This window comes from Chiloscyllium plagiosum, unplaced genomic scaffold, assembly GCF_037043375.1.
Source record: "Chiloscyllium plagiosum isolate Xiang-an unplaced genomic scaffold, Cpla_swu_hap1 HiC_scaffold_28, whole genome shotgun sequence".
NCBI classification, from domain to species: Eukaryota; Metazoa; Chordata; class Chondrichthyes; order Orectolobiformes; family Hemiscylliidae; genus Chiloscyllium; species Chiloscyllium plagiosum.
In genome coordinates, this window is record NW_028270166.1 from 30106260 (window position 1) to 30124119 (window position 17860).

At 40.7% G+C, this 17860-nt stretch overlaps 1 protein-coding gene across 1 annotated transcript; it reads right to left on the reverse strand.

The window, feature by feature from the left end:
• Positions 1-970: 970 nt before the first annotated feature.
• On the reverse strand, positions 971-8875 carry LOC122565282 (C-C motif chemokine 20). Its single transcript, XM_043721069.2, has 5 exons — positions 8857-8875; positions 7505-7603; positions 4577-4700; positions 3933-4065; positions 971-2696 (listed from the first exon to the last, which is right to left on the reverse strand). Exons 2-5 carry the CDS (start codon positions 7566-7568, stop codon positions 2691-2693), a joined length of 327 nt encoding a protein of 108 aa, XP_043577004.1. The 5' UTR covers positions 7569-7603; positions 8857-8875; the 3' UTR covers positions 971-2690.
• Positions 8876-17860: the final 8985 nt, after the last annotated feature.

Consider the following 17860-nt stretch of genomic DNA (forward strand, 5'->3'; position numbering starts at 1 on the left):
TGGCAATTAGACAAGGCACCCACTTACAAGTGTACAAATAAACGACTCTGATTCAGATATTTGGTCTTGGACTGAAATTATTAAAGTGAGTGAGCTTTTGTTTCTCACACTGCCATTTCAACACACAGGCATGTTCCCTGGCCTGTTAAAGGCCCGGAATATTTCAGGGTCGAAAAGAATGTAGTAGTAATACTGACCAAGTGTGAACAAAACAGTAATCCAGGGGATAGGCAACTATAACCTAACAAGGGACAAAGTACAGTCGTACTGTATGGGTCAAACAGTAATGCAGAGCTGAAAAGGACCCAAGGTCAGAGAAAGGCAGTAGTGATAGAATATAGACTTAAATTACAAAATCCAACTTCTTGCTACACTTTCAAGTCATAATTTGTTTTGACATAACGGCCTAGTAGCGTAATTGCTCTGCCCAGGACCATATGAAACTACAGAAGGTTGTGTGCACAGCCTAGACCATTGCAGGAGTCAACTTTCCATCCATGGACTCCAGTTACATGGCTCGCTGCCGCGGAAAGGCTGCCAATATCATCAAAGATCCATCGCACCCTGGCAATGCTCTCTTATAACCTTTTCTCTCAAGCAGAAGGTACACACTCAACCACACACACCAGCAGGTTCAGGAACAACTTCTTCCCAGCCATTATTAGACTGATGAATGGATGCTCTAATTTCAAAGAACCCTGATCTTGTTAATGTTGATGCCCTGGACAATATAATTTTATGCTTCTAAGTTTTTTTTCACCTTATGATCTGTATGTCCTTGCTTACTATGAGCTGCCTGTACTGCTCATAAACAAAGCTTTTCACGATACTTAGGTACCATGTAACAATAAGTAAATCAAATAAAATCGAAGTCAGAAACTTTGTATGCGGGCCATTTATGATTTGTTGTGATTTCTCATTCTAGTTTTTGCACGGAATGCAAATTGGAGGGAACACTCATGCAACTAGATTTTAGAAAAGTTCAAAATTTATTGAAGCACAGAAACAATCTCAACATGTACATAATCAAGGTTATTTCAGCAGCCATACTCTACGTAAAGCTTCTAGATAATCAAAATCAATTTTAACATAGACATCAGACTAAGTGACCACAATTTTAGGTTACTTGCTACCTTCAGACAGAGTGTCTGGCTTACTCTGCATCCCAGTGAATGCTGCAGCGACAAACTCTTAACTGACTTCTGGAATGAGAGTGGAAAAGCTGCAGTTGCTATTGTTGTCGCTGTTGTGAGAAGATGCTTCTGAGTTCTGTTAAACATTGAGGCAGAAGCGTTCCCCATTATGTGTAATACAGCCAATTAAAAATCTGAAACAGTGAGGACAATTTTCAGCAGCATGTGCAGGCATTAATGATCTTTCAAGGTGGTCATGTTGTGATCTTGAGCCAAAATGCCAACTGAACCCGTTAAAGACCAGAAATCATTGTGGTAAAAAAAACTGAGTGGATAGCTGCACTAGACCACCCAGAAGCTCACGAAGGGGTTGACTGATACATTGATGTTTCATACTCATTTCTGCTGGAGCTGTGAAGATAATCTCAAATAGATTTCAAGCAATCTTTGTCAAAACATCACAAATGCATGATAGAAATTCTTTGAGGTCTTCAGATGGAACTCCAACTTAAAGGAAGCACCAGGAGAAAGGGTCACAGCCATCTTGATCTGGATGAGAAGTGAAAGGTGGACATGAGACCAGGCAGCGTAGTGCAGTTGCTGCATAAGAGAGGGATGAGAGGGCAAGTTGTGATTACCCACTATTAGTGAAGGTAATTCCTCCTCCACTGGACCTCCTCCACCAAGACCACCAGATACCATGTGCAAGAGCCTGTGAGCCTTCCCATTGGTTATTGAACGAGGCACTGTGTATGTGACTGTGCGGAGTTTCCATACAGTGCTCAAAGAACATTGTTTCTAACCACCACTGGGATGCTAACGCTGCAGATTATCACTTCTAAGTGAATTCAAATTATGGTAATCAACAATTGGGAGAAAAATGGTGTGATAAATCTGGACTATCAAAAAGGCCTAAACAATGTCTCATTAAGACAGCTCCCATTTAGCAAATGCTTTTACCCTTCCAGTAAAAAGAGCCCCATGATGCCATGAAATTTGTTTGTTGGACCAAGTCAACCACCATCTTAATTGGCTGGCTGTAGCAGCTGAATGGCCTGCTTCCAATCCCTTGGGCAAAATGCAAAGCTTTATCTATCCTTTTGGATCCCTGTAATAACTGGATTTTTGATTGCTACCTGACTGTCGTGTCGGTAATATTGATTTTCCTTGGAGTGAATTATACAGATCAACCAGCTAACAAAACAAAGCATTACAGAAAATAATAACCTACACCAACAGATCACAGTGGAGCTGTCTGCAATTAAACATAATGAATAGTTTTGCAGTTTAATAATTATAATTAAAGTGTATGATGGTTAATTGATAATGGTGTTGCTGGTGATAGTGTCTGCATTCCAATAGCACCTTTCCTGTGTTATCCTCTTTAGTCGGGAGTTAGATTTTTCTGAATTATAATTTACTGGTGCAGCTGCTTTCAGTACAGCCATGTGCAATCACTTCAGCCTCGATTCAAAGTCAGATTGCAGAAAAGGTGCGGCTTCAGGGGTTGGGAGAGTAATGGATTAGCTTCCATCCTCCCTGTTGCTCAGAGCTTGATTAATGCTGAAAAATATAAAGAGAGTTGACTTTCAGAAAGTCATTGTAAGATTATCTGCATGCAATGGTGTAGGCAGTATCGCTTCTTATTAGGATCTGCCCCAAATGAATAAAACAGCAGTCAAAGTAATCCTTATCAATTTCAACTTGCTATCAAACTAAAATGCATTCTATTACATTTACAACAAATTTATAAGAAGGTGAGAGTCAGGATTCCTCAGCACCAAGGGTCAATCTTCCCATAGCATCACATGAATTTTATCACAGCAATCTCACTCTGGATTGAGACTTTACTTCTCAGTTTAAGAGTTGTGCATTTAATTTGTGGGCAAACATTATGACTATGAGGAAATAGTGACGTGACAGAAAGAGATGCACCCAAATTAATGGTACAATCTGACCAAATCTTTGTAGCCCTTCCAGAACATTCCTGCATACTTCTACCATTAAATGGATTCAAGATGACATCTCTGCAGCTCTGACCATGTCATTCCTGGATCTCTGCAGGAAATAGAACCAAATCCTCTCGACAGAAAGATCCAGCTTGAGATCATGGATTTTATGGGGAGCCTTATGTGACCCAGCGACATTGTCCATTCCCTCTAAAGCTTTAGGAAAAAAGAAGGGGCAGGACAAGCAAACCAAATTTCCAAATGTTTCATACGTCTCAAACACTACCATCATCGTAATAGCCAATCATCTAATGATGGTCCAGATCTCCTGAAGAGAATTCAACTTCTTTTTGTCACGTTATCAGCTCCTTGGCTTCATGCAGCCCAACTGATCTGCTGGATTTTCTGACACACCGGAGTGGGAAAATTGCCTGGACCTCCCCTTCATGTAGTCAAGATGTGGAAATGAGGTGATTTTGGACTGCCCCACAGATACACCAAATGATCAGTGCCATAGCAACAACTTTCTGGTACTCGTCAGGATAGACTGCACCTACAATACCCCTGAACCCAATCAATTTCACCTAGATTTTAGCCCCACATTCATGAGCAATACTGGTGGTCACCTAGTGCATTTATTATAACCTTTTAAATTAACTGCCTGAGAATTGGATTCCAGGATGCCATGTCCCTGAACCACCCACTGAGCTTTCCATTGAGTTGGATTCCATAGAGCTGGATTCCATAGACTCAGTGCATCCTGAAACTACATGTTCCTTGTCAGTGTATCTGCATCATCCATTGTCCCACTGAGTTATTATCCGGGACTCCTGTACATTTTGCCACTTACTTTCAGATATTTGCAGGGTTTAGCATGACCCCTGCATCTTCTTCGGTGTTTTTTATCTTTTATCATGGCAATAGTGTTTTTCACCCAACGGTCATTTGGATTCACACAAATGGTAGCACGCTTCAAATTCAGGCTAAAGAAATGGACAAAGATTGAACAATTGTAACATAATATTAAAGACTGTCAGGGGTTGGAGGAAGACAGAAATTCAGTCTGACCCAAGAGGTGTGGGTCACAGTCTAAAAGGGTGGGCACAGCCTGACCCAAGTAGTACAGTCAGACATTGGGGGGATATGCACAGTCTGACACATGGGGGTCATAAAGTAACACAAGGGAGGAGGAAGGGAAATCACAGTCTGACGTTATGAGGGGGACACAGTCAGACTATGACTCTATCCCATTTTAGTCATGGGGGCAGAGGGTTATGAAAAATACAGTCTGAAAGTCTGATCATCTTTCCAAATATTCCCCACTTTTTCCACCGCAAGGATTTGCAGAGAGGGTTGTACTAACACAGATTTAAGAAAATAAAAGCTGAAAGTGATAAATATACTCGTGTAATAGTAGAGACACCAGATACCGACCTGGTCTGAATGGCCAGGGAATTAGGTTGTGTACTGTATGTGTGGAGGTTTTGGACTTACACTATGGCATGCAAGTTGCAGCTTCCACCCGTGGTCTGTTCTCGGTAACTGATGGCATTCTTCTGGATTGTATGGTGATGCTTTACTTTGACATATTTCAAGCAGCAGTCTTCAATCCAGCTTACTGTTGAAAGGTAAAGGGTTATACTAGTCAAATAATAGCAACCATTTTAGACTAACAGGCTAATTTGAAACTCCCTTCACTCTGCATTTCCAGTGGCAATGTGTAGTTCTACTTAATGTCATTATATCACTTCTTAAAATTTCGTTAACTACTGGATTATCACTGCTAATGTGACACATTACCCCTTTCTTCTGATGATTATGAGCCAAGATGGTTTTCTTAATTGCTGGTAGTCACCTTATCTGGTGAAATTGACTTTGATAATCTATTGCACAGATTTCAACTGCTTTTTTTAAAATCTCACATTGTCTCTGATCTGAGACCCATCTCCTACTTGACCTATTGACACTACTGAATACAATATAACACAGTGTATGCCTCTATTAACGACCTGTATCTTAACTAATACCTTAAGTCTTTTTTCACAGCCAGACTTCTATTTTGAATCAGTTGTCATTATTGTTAAGAAGAGTCAGAGATGTGAAGCTGCCAGATAAACATTGTAATGTTTTAGTAACTCATGTCTTGTTGGTTGTTACTGGTGACAACCGAAATGTTGAAAACAGGACCAGCATTACTGCGTTTGGCATCATTTGATCAACTAATTTTAAACAAAATGCTTGTGTTAGTGCTGGGTTTGATTTTAGTAAAATCAAGCAAGATAGAAAATGCTGTAGCTGGGATAAAGTGAGGGTGGAATTGGCCAGGATTTGTGGTGTTGATCACCATCCAAGCAGTTCTTTGGAATGGAGTTATCAGATGAGGTCTAATTCAGACTTGCTCGCACTGTGATACTTCACTTGGTTTGCCTACACAAGAAGAATAATGAGGTACTGAGAGATTATTGGCATTTATATCACTGCATGCATCAGCCAAAAACCATCGGTAGACGCACCTCTTCGGGAATGAAAGATTATTCCTGATGCAATCAGCTCCGGTGAAAATGTCCATATGAAACATTGGAACAATGTGTTATTGTTTATCTTCTTTCCAATGCACATTTCCATTCAGTTACAAAAATTAGACCATAAGATTCTAGGACACAAGGGCAGAAGAAGGCCATTCAGCCATCAAAGTCTGTTTCACCACTGAATGAGATCACATTCCTACATTTTCCCCATTATCCCTATTCCCTATTAAGGGTGACACAATGGCTCAGTGGTTAGCACTGCTGCCTCAAAGTACCAGGGTCCCAGGTTCAATTTCAGCCCCAGGCAACTGTCTGTGTGGAATTTGCACATTCTTCTCGTGTGTGCGTGGGTTTCCTCTGGGTGCTCCGGTTTCCTCCCACATTACAAAGATGTGCAGGTCAGGTGAATTGGCCATGCTAAATTGTCCATAGTGTCAGGTGCATTAGTCGGAGGGAAATGGGTCTGGGTGGGGTACTCTTCAGAGGGTCGATGTGGACTTGTTGGGCCGAAGGGCCTGTTTCCACTCTGTAGGGAATCTAATCTAATCCTAATTCACTTATCCCTTACTGATTAAAGGTTTGCTTATCTCAGCCTTGAATATACTTAATGACCCAACACTGATAGCTCTTCCACAGATTCACTATGCCCTGAAGAAGGAATTCCTCCTCATTCTCTGTCCTAACTGGGAGACCCCTTAAACTGAGATTATGTCCTGTGATTCTAGACCATCCCATATTTGGAAACAGCCTCTCTACACTGATTCTGTTAGGACCCAAATGAATCTCCTATATTGAAAAATTTTGACAATGGAGTGAAAATGGTTAATTGACTGGGTAGGATGGACAGATTGAGAATGATCATGTGACAAAACCTTCTGAAATATGTCTAACCAGAGCAAGCAATATGAGAGATGAAAATTTCAAACTTCCAGTCCCCCACCCCCAAGACAAAAAAGGGTAGAATCATCATTGAGCCCTTTGAACGGTAGGAAAAATTTCAAAATGCCTTGTTTGACTATTATTCTGTGAATTGAGTGAGAACACATTTGAACCAATTCTGTTATCCATGCCAGGTGCCAAGAAAATGAAGCCATTAATATAAGGTCCACAACAGAGCCCAGTCAGTAATATTGCCAGAACAGCAGCCACAAATCTCCAATGCCTGAGGAAACAGCAAATGAGAGGTATTCACTGCCCTGTAACAAGCAGGTTCAGGTTCTTTGAGGTGGCTATTTGAGAGCCCTGCAGGACCCAGCACCAGTAAACCCCGCCCCCCCCCCAACTGCCAGCTCCTGCAGCACTCTGTTTAACATCACCACAGTGAAGTTAGGGTGCTGAGATTGTCTCCTGCTGCCAATGCTGGACACAATACATCCTTTCCTAAATTTGAAAGAATGCCCCAAAATTGCTGGGTCAATGCAGTTACATAACATAAACCACAATTCCATCATCATTAGGAATTGAGCAAACACTACTACCGACCCTAACCCCCCAGGGCAGCAAAGACAAATATTTACCCCCTATCGATTAGTACAGGAAGGTGGATGATCATATCCCTAACTACAGCCCTTAAAGTTACATTCAACAAAACTCTTTGTTCTACTGACTGGTTAATCACAGCTTTAGCAGAAAACCCGAGCCTCAATGCACCAGACACACTCCAGGAGTGGAAGAGAGTCATCTTCATCCGTGAGGGACTGCCACTGAGACACACAATTGTCAACCTTCCTTACACATTTCCAGAGAGGGAATCCTCAGTGAATAGCGGTTTTACACACACATATATATACTACACACACACACTTTCAACAATAAATGAACTTAGAAACAGCTTGGTTTTTGAAATTTCAAAAGTGAAATTTTGCAGATGAAAACATTGTTGTGAAACTCTTACCTTGCGCAGTGCTCAGGTAGAAGCAGACTGCCATCAGAACTAGGGCCACAAGCTGGAACCTCATCTTTTCCACCCAAGTGTGAATCCACAGGACAGCTACTAGATAAAGACAACATTGCAGTCCTGTAAAAGCTGGACTCATTCCCAGAAACTCCTTATTTTCATTGATTGCTTTCCTGTTGTGGTGTGAATCATTACAGACATTGGCCTGGAGGATCTCTGTTGACTTTCTACACTGTTTAGTGAGCACTTTCCTCTCACTCCTTTCTTGGGTGATGGACTCGGAATCCCTCAGTAGTATTCCTAAGACCCTAGGCAGTGCTTTTCAATCAAGGTTTCCCAGAACCCAAGAGTTGTCCAAGCATTGATAAAGGGTTTTTGTAGAATCTTCTGTTCACTTGATAACTACCAAATGTTTCATATATATAATATATATAGCTGTTACATTTAACAAGTAGTATTATTTCATTCAATAGTGTTTTACTTTGTTTTATAATAAATAGGCAGTAGGGGGGAGGAGAGGGAGCACTGGAAGTTTTGCAGAAGTTCACAATATAAAGTAGGGTTCCCTAATCAAACAGGTTTGGTATCAGTGCTTGATGGTCATGTGTTGGGCTATGATAGATGGGGGTGTTGATGTAGATTGTTTTCATCAGTTTGCATGCTTCTATCACCCCCAGTTCTTCCTTCCCTATTAATATCAACGACGTGGAGGTGCTGCTGTTCGACTGGGGTGGGCAAGGTCAGAGACCAGATGACACCAGTTTATAGTGCAACAGGGTTTATTTGAAATCACACGCTTTAGAAGCGCTGCTCCTTCGTCAGATTAAGTGAGCACTTCACTGAGGTGAACATCACTTGTGTCGAGCTTGTGATTTCAAATAAACCCGTTGGACTATAATCTGGTGTTGTCTAACTTCTGACTTTGTCAATGTCAACAGAATTGCTTTGCTCTCAGGTTTATTCCCGGCCTGAAGGAGCAAAGAGTTGCAACCTCTGACCTCCCTTTCCTCAGCTGAGCCCACCTTGGAACTGGCTGTTCAAAGGTGGCAGGGTTGGGCTCCAGGTTAAACTCCTATCCCAGGCTGTGCTCACTTTCCTCGAAGCAAAGCCAATCTGATTTGGTATGTGCCGTATCAGCAATTCTTTGCAAATCTGAGAACAGAGGGACAACATGCTTATTTTGATCTAAAAATATTAAATTCAACAGAACACCTCAGTGGAAATAGAGTGAACGTGTCACTTATACGAGGAGTGTATGTCACAATAAAATCAAGTGAAGCTTGGGCCAATTATCTATAAAATTCCCTGCCTGTGCTCATCAATCAAGTAACATTAGAATTTTGTCTTACCTTACTATGTCGTTCCTTCTTTTTCCAGGGAGGACACGTGAGTCTTATGGGGACAGAAGAAACTTTCCTTTTATAAATCTGGCTAGCTCCGCCCCTACAACAAACAGCCTGACAATCTGCTGACGGTTTGATCAGCGTACACTACTTTCAGAACTCCGGCTTTTACTGCACGGCTTGCTGTGCACGACGTTTTTTTTTATCAAGCATAACATTCCCAAACAAAGGAGCGATTATAATGCAGCCAAGCGAAGCTGGGTTCAGTTACTGCACATAGTGAAGTCTGACAGGTAGCCCGATACAACTGGAAACAGATCCTGTTCCACTCATTAACAGATACCTTCTTTAAAGGTTCCTCTCAGTTGAATAGTGTCACTGGAATCTGAAGTCTAATATTGAACTGCACTCCAGAAACCTCTATTCCCACCTCACTAATCTGCAAAGGACCTAGTCCAACCCCTGGCCATCTGAGTTAGTCATTTTGGATTGAGGTAACTCCTTTGGTGAGCATATGTTTTACTCACATGTGCATCAGGATTTACTGCCTGGAGTTCAGGCTGAACCTTTCTCAGGCTTTACTGCAGAAATGATAAATACTTAAATAAACCTGGGTATCCCAGTCACTGACAGAGAGTATGCAGGTGCAGCAAGCAGTCAGAAGGCAAATTGTGTTTTGACCTTCCTTGCTAAAGGGTTGAGTCAGGGCACAAGGAAATATTCCTGCAGCTGTATGGGGCTTGGGTGAGAACATACTTGGAATACTGTGCACAGTTTTTGTCACCTTACGAAAGAAAATAGAGACTTGCCATAGAGGGACTGCAGCAAAGTTCACCAGACTAATTCCTGAGATTGTAGGTGTGTTGTTTGAGGAGAGATTGAATCAACTGGACTTGTATTTAATAGAGCTTAGAAGAGTGAGCAGGGATCTCATGGAAACGTATAAAATTCTGATGGGGCTAGACATACTGGATGCAAAGATATTGTTTCCTGCAGACAGGGGTTGCAATTTCAGGATACGGGGTAAGCTATCTCAGGCTGAGATGAGGTGAAATGATAGCTTAGATTTGCAAGTTGAATCACACCATTCTTCTTCAGTGTTGTCTTCACTATAAACACGTCTCTTTCAGCTTCACCATTGGTTGAGAGTGACCTAGTGAGTTGGCAGCAAGGACACATCCTTATGATAGAGTATTGTGGATGCTTTAAAGTACTCATTGACACAGTATGGTCTATTGTCTAGACTTACAAGGTCTGGGATTCCATGCATTGCAGAGATTTCTTTCAGTGATGTAATCACTGCTTCAGATGTGTGATCCTATAATTTTGCAGAATTCTATCAATCTGGAGTATTAATCTACTATTCTCATGAACACCTTGTCTCAGTGTTCAAAGAGGTCCATTCCAAGATGTTCCCCTGGTCTAGATGGAAAGGAAGATTACATCAGCAGCCCTCTTACCTCCTGATGATGAGTAGCACTAGTTTTACAACTTGATATCATCCTGTCCAGTGATTCTAACAGACCTGACCACCAAACAGAGCATCATACTCAGATTTCCTCAGTGTAGTTGGTCCAATATTTTGATCCTTGGAATGACCAATTCTTCATCACAAATAAGTAAATCTTCCACTACATCCTTTGCTGAGATTGAGGTTGTGTGGCATGTATGCTGACCATTTTTAGATGCAGTACTCTCTGACCACAGCACATGCTTCTTCAGGTTTCTGTGTAGCTCTAATTTCACTCAATCACTAGATTGTTGCAGGTAAACTTGTGACTATTATCACTGTAAAGGTTTCCACTTCTTCAGTGAAAGTTATATCCCTGCTCAGTTCTTTCCACAGGAATATTGGACAAAGCTTCCATGATATTCTGCTGCGTTTCTGGCAGACACTCTGTTTTTGCATTAAATTTCATCCTCTTCAGCCTAATTTGTTGTACTTATGAAGGAATTTTGCTAATTCCTTAGAATTCAAGAGTGTCATTTTGTGGTCTGCCTTTATCTTGAATTAAGGCCAAAGCTGTCATTTGCAACCTTTTCAGAAACTATGTGGCAGCAAATGTTTCTTTCTCAATCACTGCACATCTCTGTTCAGTCTCTGAGATTGAGTGAGATGCACAGTAAACAGATCCATGCTTTCCATCTTTCTATATCTCAAAGAGTAAAGTTGTCAGTCCTGTAAAAAATGCATCTATAGCAATGGTGGTGGATATCTCTGTATCACAGTGAGCAAAGCTATCAGATGATATCAAGGTCTCGTCGATTTTTTTAAAAGACCTCTATTGTGTTTACTCCCAGCACCATGTGTTGTCCTGATCTAATGGCTCAGTAATGGCAGTTAGATTAGATTAGATTAGATGAGATTACTTACAGTGTGGAAACAGGCCCTTCGGCCCAACAAGTCCACACCGACCCTCCGAAGAGCAACCCACCCATTCCCCTACACCTAACACTATGGGCAATTGAGCATGACCAATTCACCTAACCTGCACATCTTTTGGACTGTGGGAGGAAACTAAAGCACCCGGAGGAAACTCACGCAGACACGAGGAGAATGTGCAAACTCGACACAGACAGGTTTGGTAAAAACATTCTGGCTTGGTTTACCATCCCTATGAATCTCTGGAGCTCAGTCAGCACTCTGAGGAGTTGGAAATTTCTTGATTTCTGGGTCAACTCATACAACACAGGAACCGACAAAGGAATATGACAGTTGGCAATGAGAATTTACATTTGTTGTTGAGTGTAGGTCTTCTTGTCTCCTGTAGATAGCACAGCACAACTCAAATTCTAGAGGCATGTTCTGTCTAAATGGATCCATGGATCAGAACATCATCCCATGTGAGGTGCAACTCCGTCCAGTCCTTTTAAGATGTTTCTCATCATCCCTTGACAAATTTCTGGAACTGATGGATACTGAAGGATAATCTATTGAAACAAAACCTTCCAAGTGTATCATAATGGTTGTGAACAATATTCACCCTTCATCAAGGGATAGATGCCAAAAATATAGCTTGCATCTTGAAATTGTGCTCCTTCCCAATTTTGATAAACTCTCAACCACAGGCAGCTTAAGAGGAACTTCATACTCAACTGCTGTGATCAGCTGTGTAAGATCAATGCAGGTTCATTAGGTTCGGCCACAGTGTCCTTACCCAAAAACCAGCTAGTTGGTTCAGTCACAGATGACATAATCTGTTGTTTCAAGATAGAGTCAATTTACTCTTCTACCTTTCATAAAAGTGGGTGAGGAACTTTTCTGGGTATAAACAGACAGACCAACTTCCTATCACAATGTAGAGTGATGTAGTATGTGCCTTCAGCTTTCCTCAGCTGTGGAAATTCAGCTTTGACATTTTTAGACTTGTTTCTCAGCCTTCCAGGTCATGTACTCTACAAATCAGTTGTAAGTCAGTGCTGACTTTCCTCCTTAGAAGTGAACAGCTCTGCTTTAGGATCACATAAATCATTCCAGTGATTTTTCTCTCTATATAAATTGAAGCATTGCATTCAATTGTTGTATGACCTTGGTGTCTATATCACTTGTTAAGTGTGATTTTATGCATAATGGCTGAAGAGAACTTTTCTCCAAACACTACAGTATCAAAAAGAACTGAAACTACTGCACCTGTGCCTAACTTAAAGCATCCCTCGTTACAGGATATCAGCAGTTTCAGCAGCTTCCACAGGCCCCTGGATCTCTCCAAACACATGTATATCCATAACATTGATAGCTACCTCGACTTCATGAGTTGTGGCACCTGTTGTGGGCTATTTCTAGCTGCAGCACACAGCTTGATATTAACCCTTCTCTTGTAAAAGTGGCATTCGACCTCATTGGGAGGACAATTGTTGCACTGTTTTTTTTCTTCCTGCCACGTTGATAGCACTAGGCTGCATGTTTTTTCAAGCTTACCTGTTCTGGTATGGTCACCTTTCTACTTTTAAACTTAACATACTTCACTGTTGGGGCATGTTGTCTCTCTCACCCTGAATTATCAATCAGTTTTGCTTCATGATCTGAGCTTATTTGCTCAGTTGAATGGCTTGTTAATGTTAAGTGATCATTTGACTGCAAGTACTCAAACAAGACTTCATGAAAGACTTTTAACAAGAATGCTGATTAGTTCTACTTTTAAGCTGCCAAATGCACAGCTCTGTGTAAGTCTATAAAGATTTTTGTAAAGTCTCACCTTGGCACTCAATATGATTATTAAATTTAGCCTGCAAGATGTTGGTATTTTTTCACAGGTTTAAGTAGGTGTCAAGTGCTTTTTTTACTTCCTCATATTTCTTTATCCATCCCTTTCCTGATGAAGGGCTTTTGTCCGAAACGTCGATTTTGCTGCTGCTCCTCGGATGCTGCCTGAACTGCTGTGCTCTTCCAGCACCACTAATCCAAAATCTGGTCTCCAGCGTCTGCAGTCATTGTTTTACCTACTATCTACAAGCCACTCTTTGCATTCAGTAGCACACTGAGCTGAACACTTGCAGCTAGGTCAGATGTTACACAATACCTTGTAAATCTTTGGCACCAATTCAGCCACATTTTTGCTTGATTGGTACTTGCAACCTTTTTGGGGATTTTTAATAAAGGCTGAGAATTGCATATGATGTTTGCTGCCACCATATAATATTTTTGGTCTCCTTGTGCTGCAAAAGAATATTTATAGAGTCTGCAGAGGTAAGGAAACTATTAACTTTATTTATGAAGCAACCAGTGGTTTCATCTTGCCAGAAGGCTGCAAAGAGCAAGATCACGTTACATATACCAAATTCGGTAATGATGTACACTGTCAGTATATACTGTTGGTATGTTATATGGAAATAATTTTCTTTAGAAGATGGTGAAGCAATATTGCAGATTAGTGATTGGGCATTCGCACTGTCATCTTTATTCTTCATGAAAGTTGGAACCATTGTAATCATTTTCTGTGAAAGATTATATTAGATAATGACATGGTTACATGGATGTAAAGAAGGCTAATATATATTCAAGTTCCAGCTCTTTATCTTCATCATCGGTTAATCTTCAGTTCAAGGACCATGTAAATTTCTCCCACGGGGTTTTCATGCAATTGAACATGCCAATTCTCACCTGGCATATTTCTGCTGCATGAGGCAACTGTTCCATGAACTAGTGGGATACAGAGTGCAGGATTTGCATCTCTTACTTTTCTTATCTGCTGCTGCTGTCACAATTGATATGATTTTGTGATCAAAGTCTGATGCAGTTTGATGGGATACATTGTTCCATTCAGAACATTTGATAGCAGGGCTCCTCCCAGTCATGCAGATTAATGTTGCTGAACTTCAAACAGAGCTTCAGAGTGTTTTTGAAGAGTTCCCTTTGTCCTCCCTTGGAACGTTAGCCATTTAAGAATTGGGCAAAATGGTCTTGAAGAAATCCTTTTTAGCATCTAGACACAGTTTATCAAAGTTCGTTTACAGAGTTCTGCCTGAACGCTTGTGGCCTGGCTACAAGAAAGACACTGGCATTTGTTTAAGAGTCTTCCTCTTGAATCTGGAGGTTACAGCAGAGGCATTGCTCAGGCAATTGCTCTGGCATTCTGGACTAAAAGAATGATCACAATTTCAAGGGAAAGAAAGATTTTGGTGCCTTAATTCAATTATAGTCATACCACCTACTTGATTTTCCCAGAGGAAGTTCCTAACCTCATTTAGTCTAATGCTTATCCTGAGCCATTTCCTTTGAAGTTTTTCAGTATCAGTATGTCATTGCCTTCCACTCTCAGGGAAGTATGTTCCAACTCTACCTGAGCCAAAGTAGACTGTGAACCCCCACTGTTGACATTATGCTGAGCCACACTCTAGCTAATTAGCCAAGTAGGCTGACCAACTCCATATTAAAATGGTACAGAAGACCGATTGTATTCTGCTCACCCTTGCAGCAACCACCGAGGAGTCGTCTCTTCTATTCACCTCTCCCTGCAAAGCTTCATACAAGCTGTTTTTGTTCTGCAAAAGTGTGTGTCATATCCAAAATCGTTTAACTGTGAACTTGGCACAAATATAGCAAAATCCAGATCAACCAGAAGAGGCTCACAGATACTCACTATCTCCAAGTTACATTTAGACAGGTGGAATGTAACTAGATCCGATCACTTCCAAGAAATGAAATGATTTCCTTGGAACCAGGTTTTGTACCCACAGTCTAACAATAAGCATAGCTTTCTCAGGCCGACTACGATTTTCATACTCTTAAACGTTGAGTGTAACGGGACATAGCATCACGGAACATAACTAATTGATACCTACTCTGACCTACTCTGCCTCATCTTCCGCCTAGGAACCCTCCAACCACAAGGGATGAACTCAGATTTCTCCAGTTTCCTCATTTCCCCTCCCTCTGCCTTGTCTCAGTCCCAACCCTCGAACCCAGCACCACCTTCCTAACCTGCAATCTTCTTCCTGACCTCTCCGCCCCCACCCCACTCCGGTCTATCACCCTCACCTTAACCTCCTTCCACCTATCGCATTTCCAAAGCCCCTCCCCCAAGTCCCTCCTCCCTACCTTTTATCTTAGTCTGCTGGACACACTTTCCTCATACGCTTTTCCAGCAACACATTTTCAACTCTGATCTCCAGCATCTGCAGTCCTCACTTTCTCCTACCTACTCTGACAGACAAGATGATATTCCTCAATGGTCTGTTTCTCAACTTTACACTTTTTTTATAAATGTTTCTCTTTCCTATCAGATACATAAAAGTTGAGTAATATCTATAATTTTACATTCAAGTGATGAAGCCAGTAATTGTGTTGGGAGTAGTGAACATTTGAACATACAGATTAGGAACAGGAATAGGCCAATCAACTCCTTCAGCTGCTCCACCAATCAAAAAATTGTGACTGATTTAATTTCTCCCCTTTCCCACCTCCCCCGATAACTTTTCTGTCCCTTGCTTATCAAGATTCTGAATACATCTGCCTTATAAGTGTTTAAAGCCTCTGCTCCTATCACATTTTTAGGAAGGTAATTTAAAATCTCATGACTTTTTATATGTAAGAATTTTCCTTGTCTTTGTCTTAAATGGGTGACTCTGATTATTGAGTGACCCCTAATGCTAGGTTCACACACAAGAGGAGTCATCGTCTCCACCTGCACACTGTCAAGACTCATCAGAATCTTTTCCTTTTCAATCAAGTCACTTATTACACTTTTAAACTCCAGTGTTACAAGCTTAGCAAGCTTAGCCTGAATTCATAATCATTCCCATAAGACAACCCACCCGTTCACAATATTTCTGCTCCAAATACATTTCAGTCTTTCCTTAAATAAAGACGATGTGGAGATGCCAGTGTTAGACTGAGGTGGACAAAGTTGAAAAACACGTGACATCAGATTATAGTCCAACAGGTTAATTAGAAAATGCAAGCTTTTGGAGCACAACTCCTTCATCAGATAACTAGTGGGACAGGATACATAGGATGCAGAATTTATAAGTAAAAGATCAAAGTGTCATGTGACTGACGCGATGTATTAGACAAACCTAGATGGCTGTTAAGTCTTTAATCACTGAGAATGAGGATGCAGGTCCCACTCTCATGCACACACACACTTTCTCACAAGCACACATATACGTCTCTGTGGTGAATTTCCATTTGCAGAATAATATTTGCAGACATAAACTATTTTGTTCAAAAAGCACACAATCTGCCGGTAGTCAATCCATGTGACATTTTATAAATTCCTACTTTGGAAATAGAACTAGTCTGACTCTCAAGATTGGAATACAATCAGACTCTAACCTCACATCTTTAATGCATTGCCTAAGCTGTCACTTTTTTAAGTTACCTCGGGAATGTGACTTGAAAGAAGCTCTGGGATTTAAATATTAATGAATTGAAAACATGCAACCATTCCAAATGATGAAAGACTTAATAGCAATCTAGGTTTGTTCAATATATTGCATTAGTTGTACGACACTCTGATCTTTTGCTATGAATTCTGTGTTTTATCATCCTGCCCTAATAGCTACCTGACAAAGGAGCAGCGTTTGAAAGCTAGTACTCCCAAATAAACCTGTTCCACTATAACCTGATGTTATGTGATTTTTCACTTTATCTATATCCCATGTAGCCTCCTTATGTTGTCTTCACAATCTACTAACTCTATCTATCTTTTTATCACCAGCAAATTTTGCTATCAAACCCTCAGTATCTTTATCCAAGTTATTTGTATAATTTGTAAAACGTTGAGGCCTCAGCACTGAACCCTGTGAGACACCAATCATTAAATCTTGCCAAGCAGAATATCTAATTATCCATCCAACTCTATTTCCTGTTAGCCAACCAATTTCTTTTATACATGCCAATATGCTACCTTCTACACCTTGAGCTTTTCATTTCAGCAAAACCTTTGTTCTGGCACCTTACCTTGCTTTCTGGAAACCTAAATACTGTACATCCACCAGGTCCCCTTTACCACAGCAGATGTTACTGATTCAAAGAGCTCCAATAATTTAATTAAACATGATTTACCTTTAGTAAAACTATAATTGTGTATCACTGCGATTCCTTCTGTGTATGCGCTATTCGGTCATGTGATTATATATTCAGCAGTCTGTGCTGGGTGAATACAACCACACACTGAAAAGTTTTACATTTGTGTGGAAGAGGTTTAAGGTTACCCATAAACATCATAGGGGATCAAAGCCAAGAATCTTCTGTGTCAGCTTTTTCACCAGCTACATTTATTTTCTGTATTTCTCTTGTAAAAGCACAGTTACTTGGAGTTGTTCATACTGGCTTGGATGAAAATCTTATTCATTCAGAGCATCATCCATAGACAGTTTGAATAATTGCTAGGACAACAACTTTGATGATTCTGATAATCTCAGATTAAATAAACCTGACAAATTGCCTTTTTATAGTGCTTTTCACAACCTCAAGATGTTTCAAAGCATTTTGCACCCAACAAGGTGCTTTTGAGGTGATAGTCACAAAAGTAGGAAAATGCAATAGTCAATTTGTACACAACAAGAT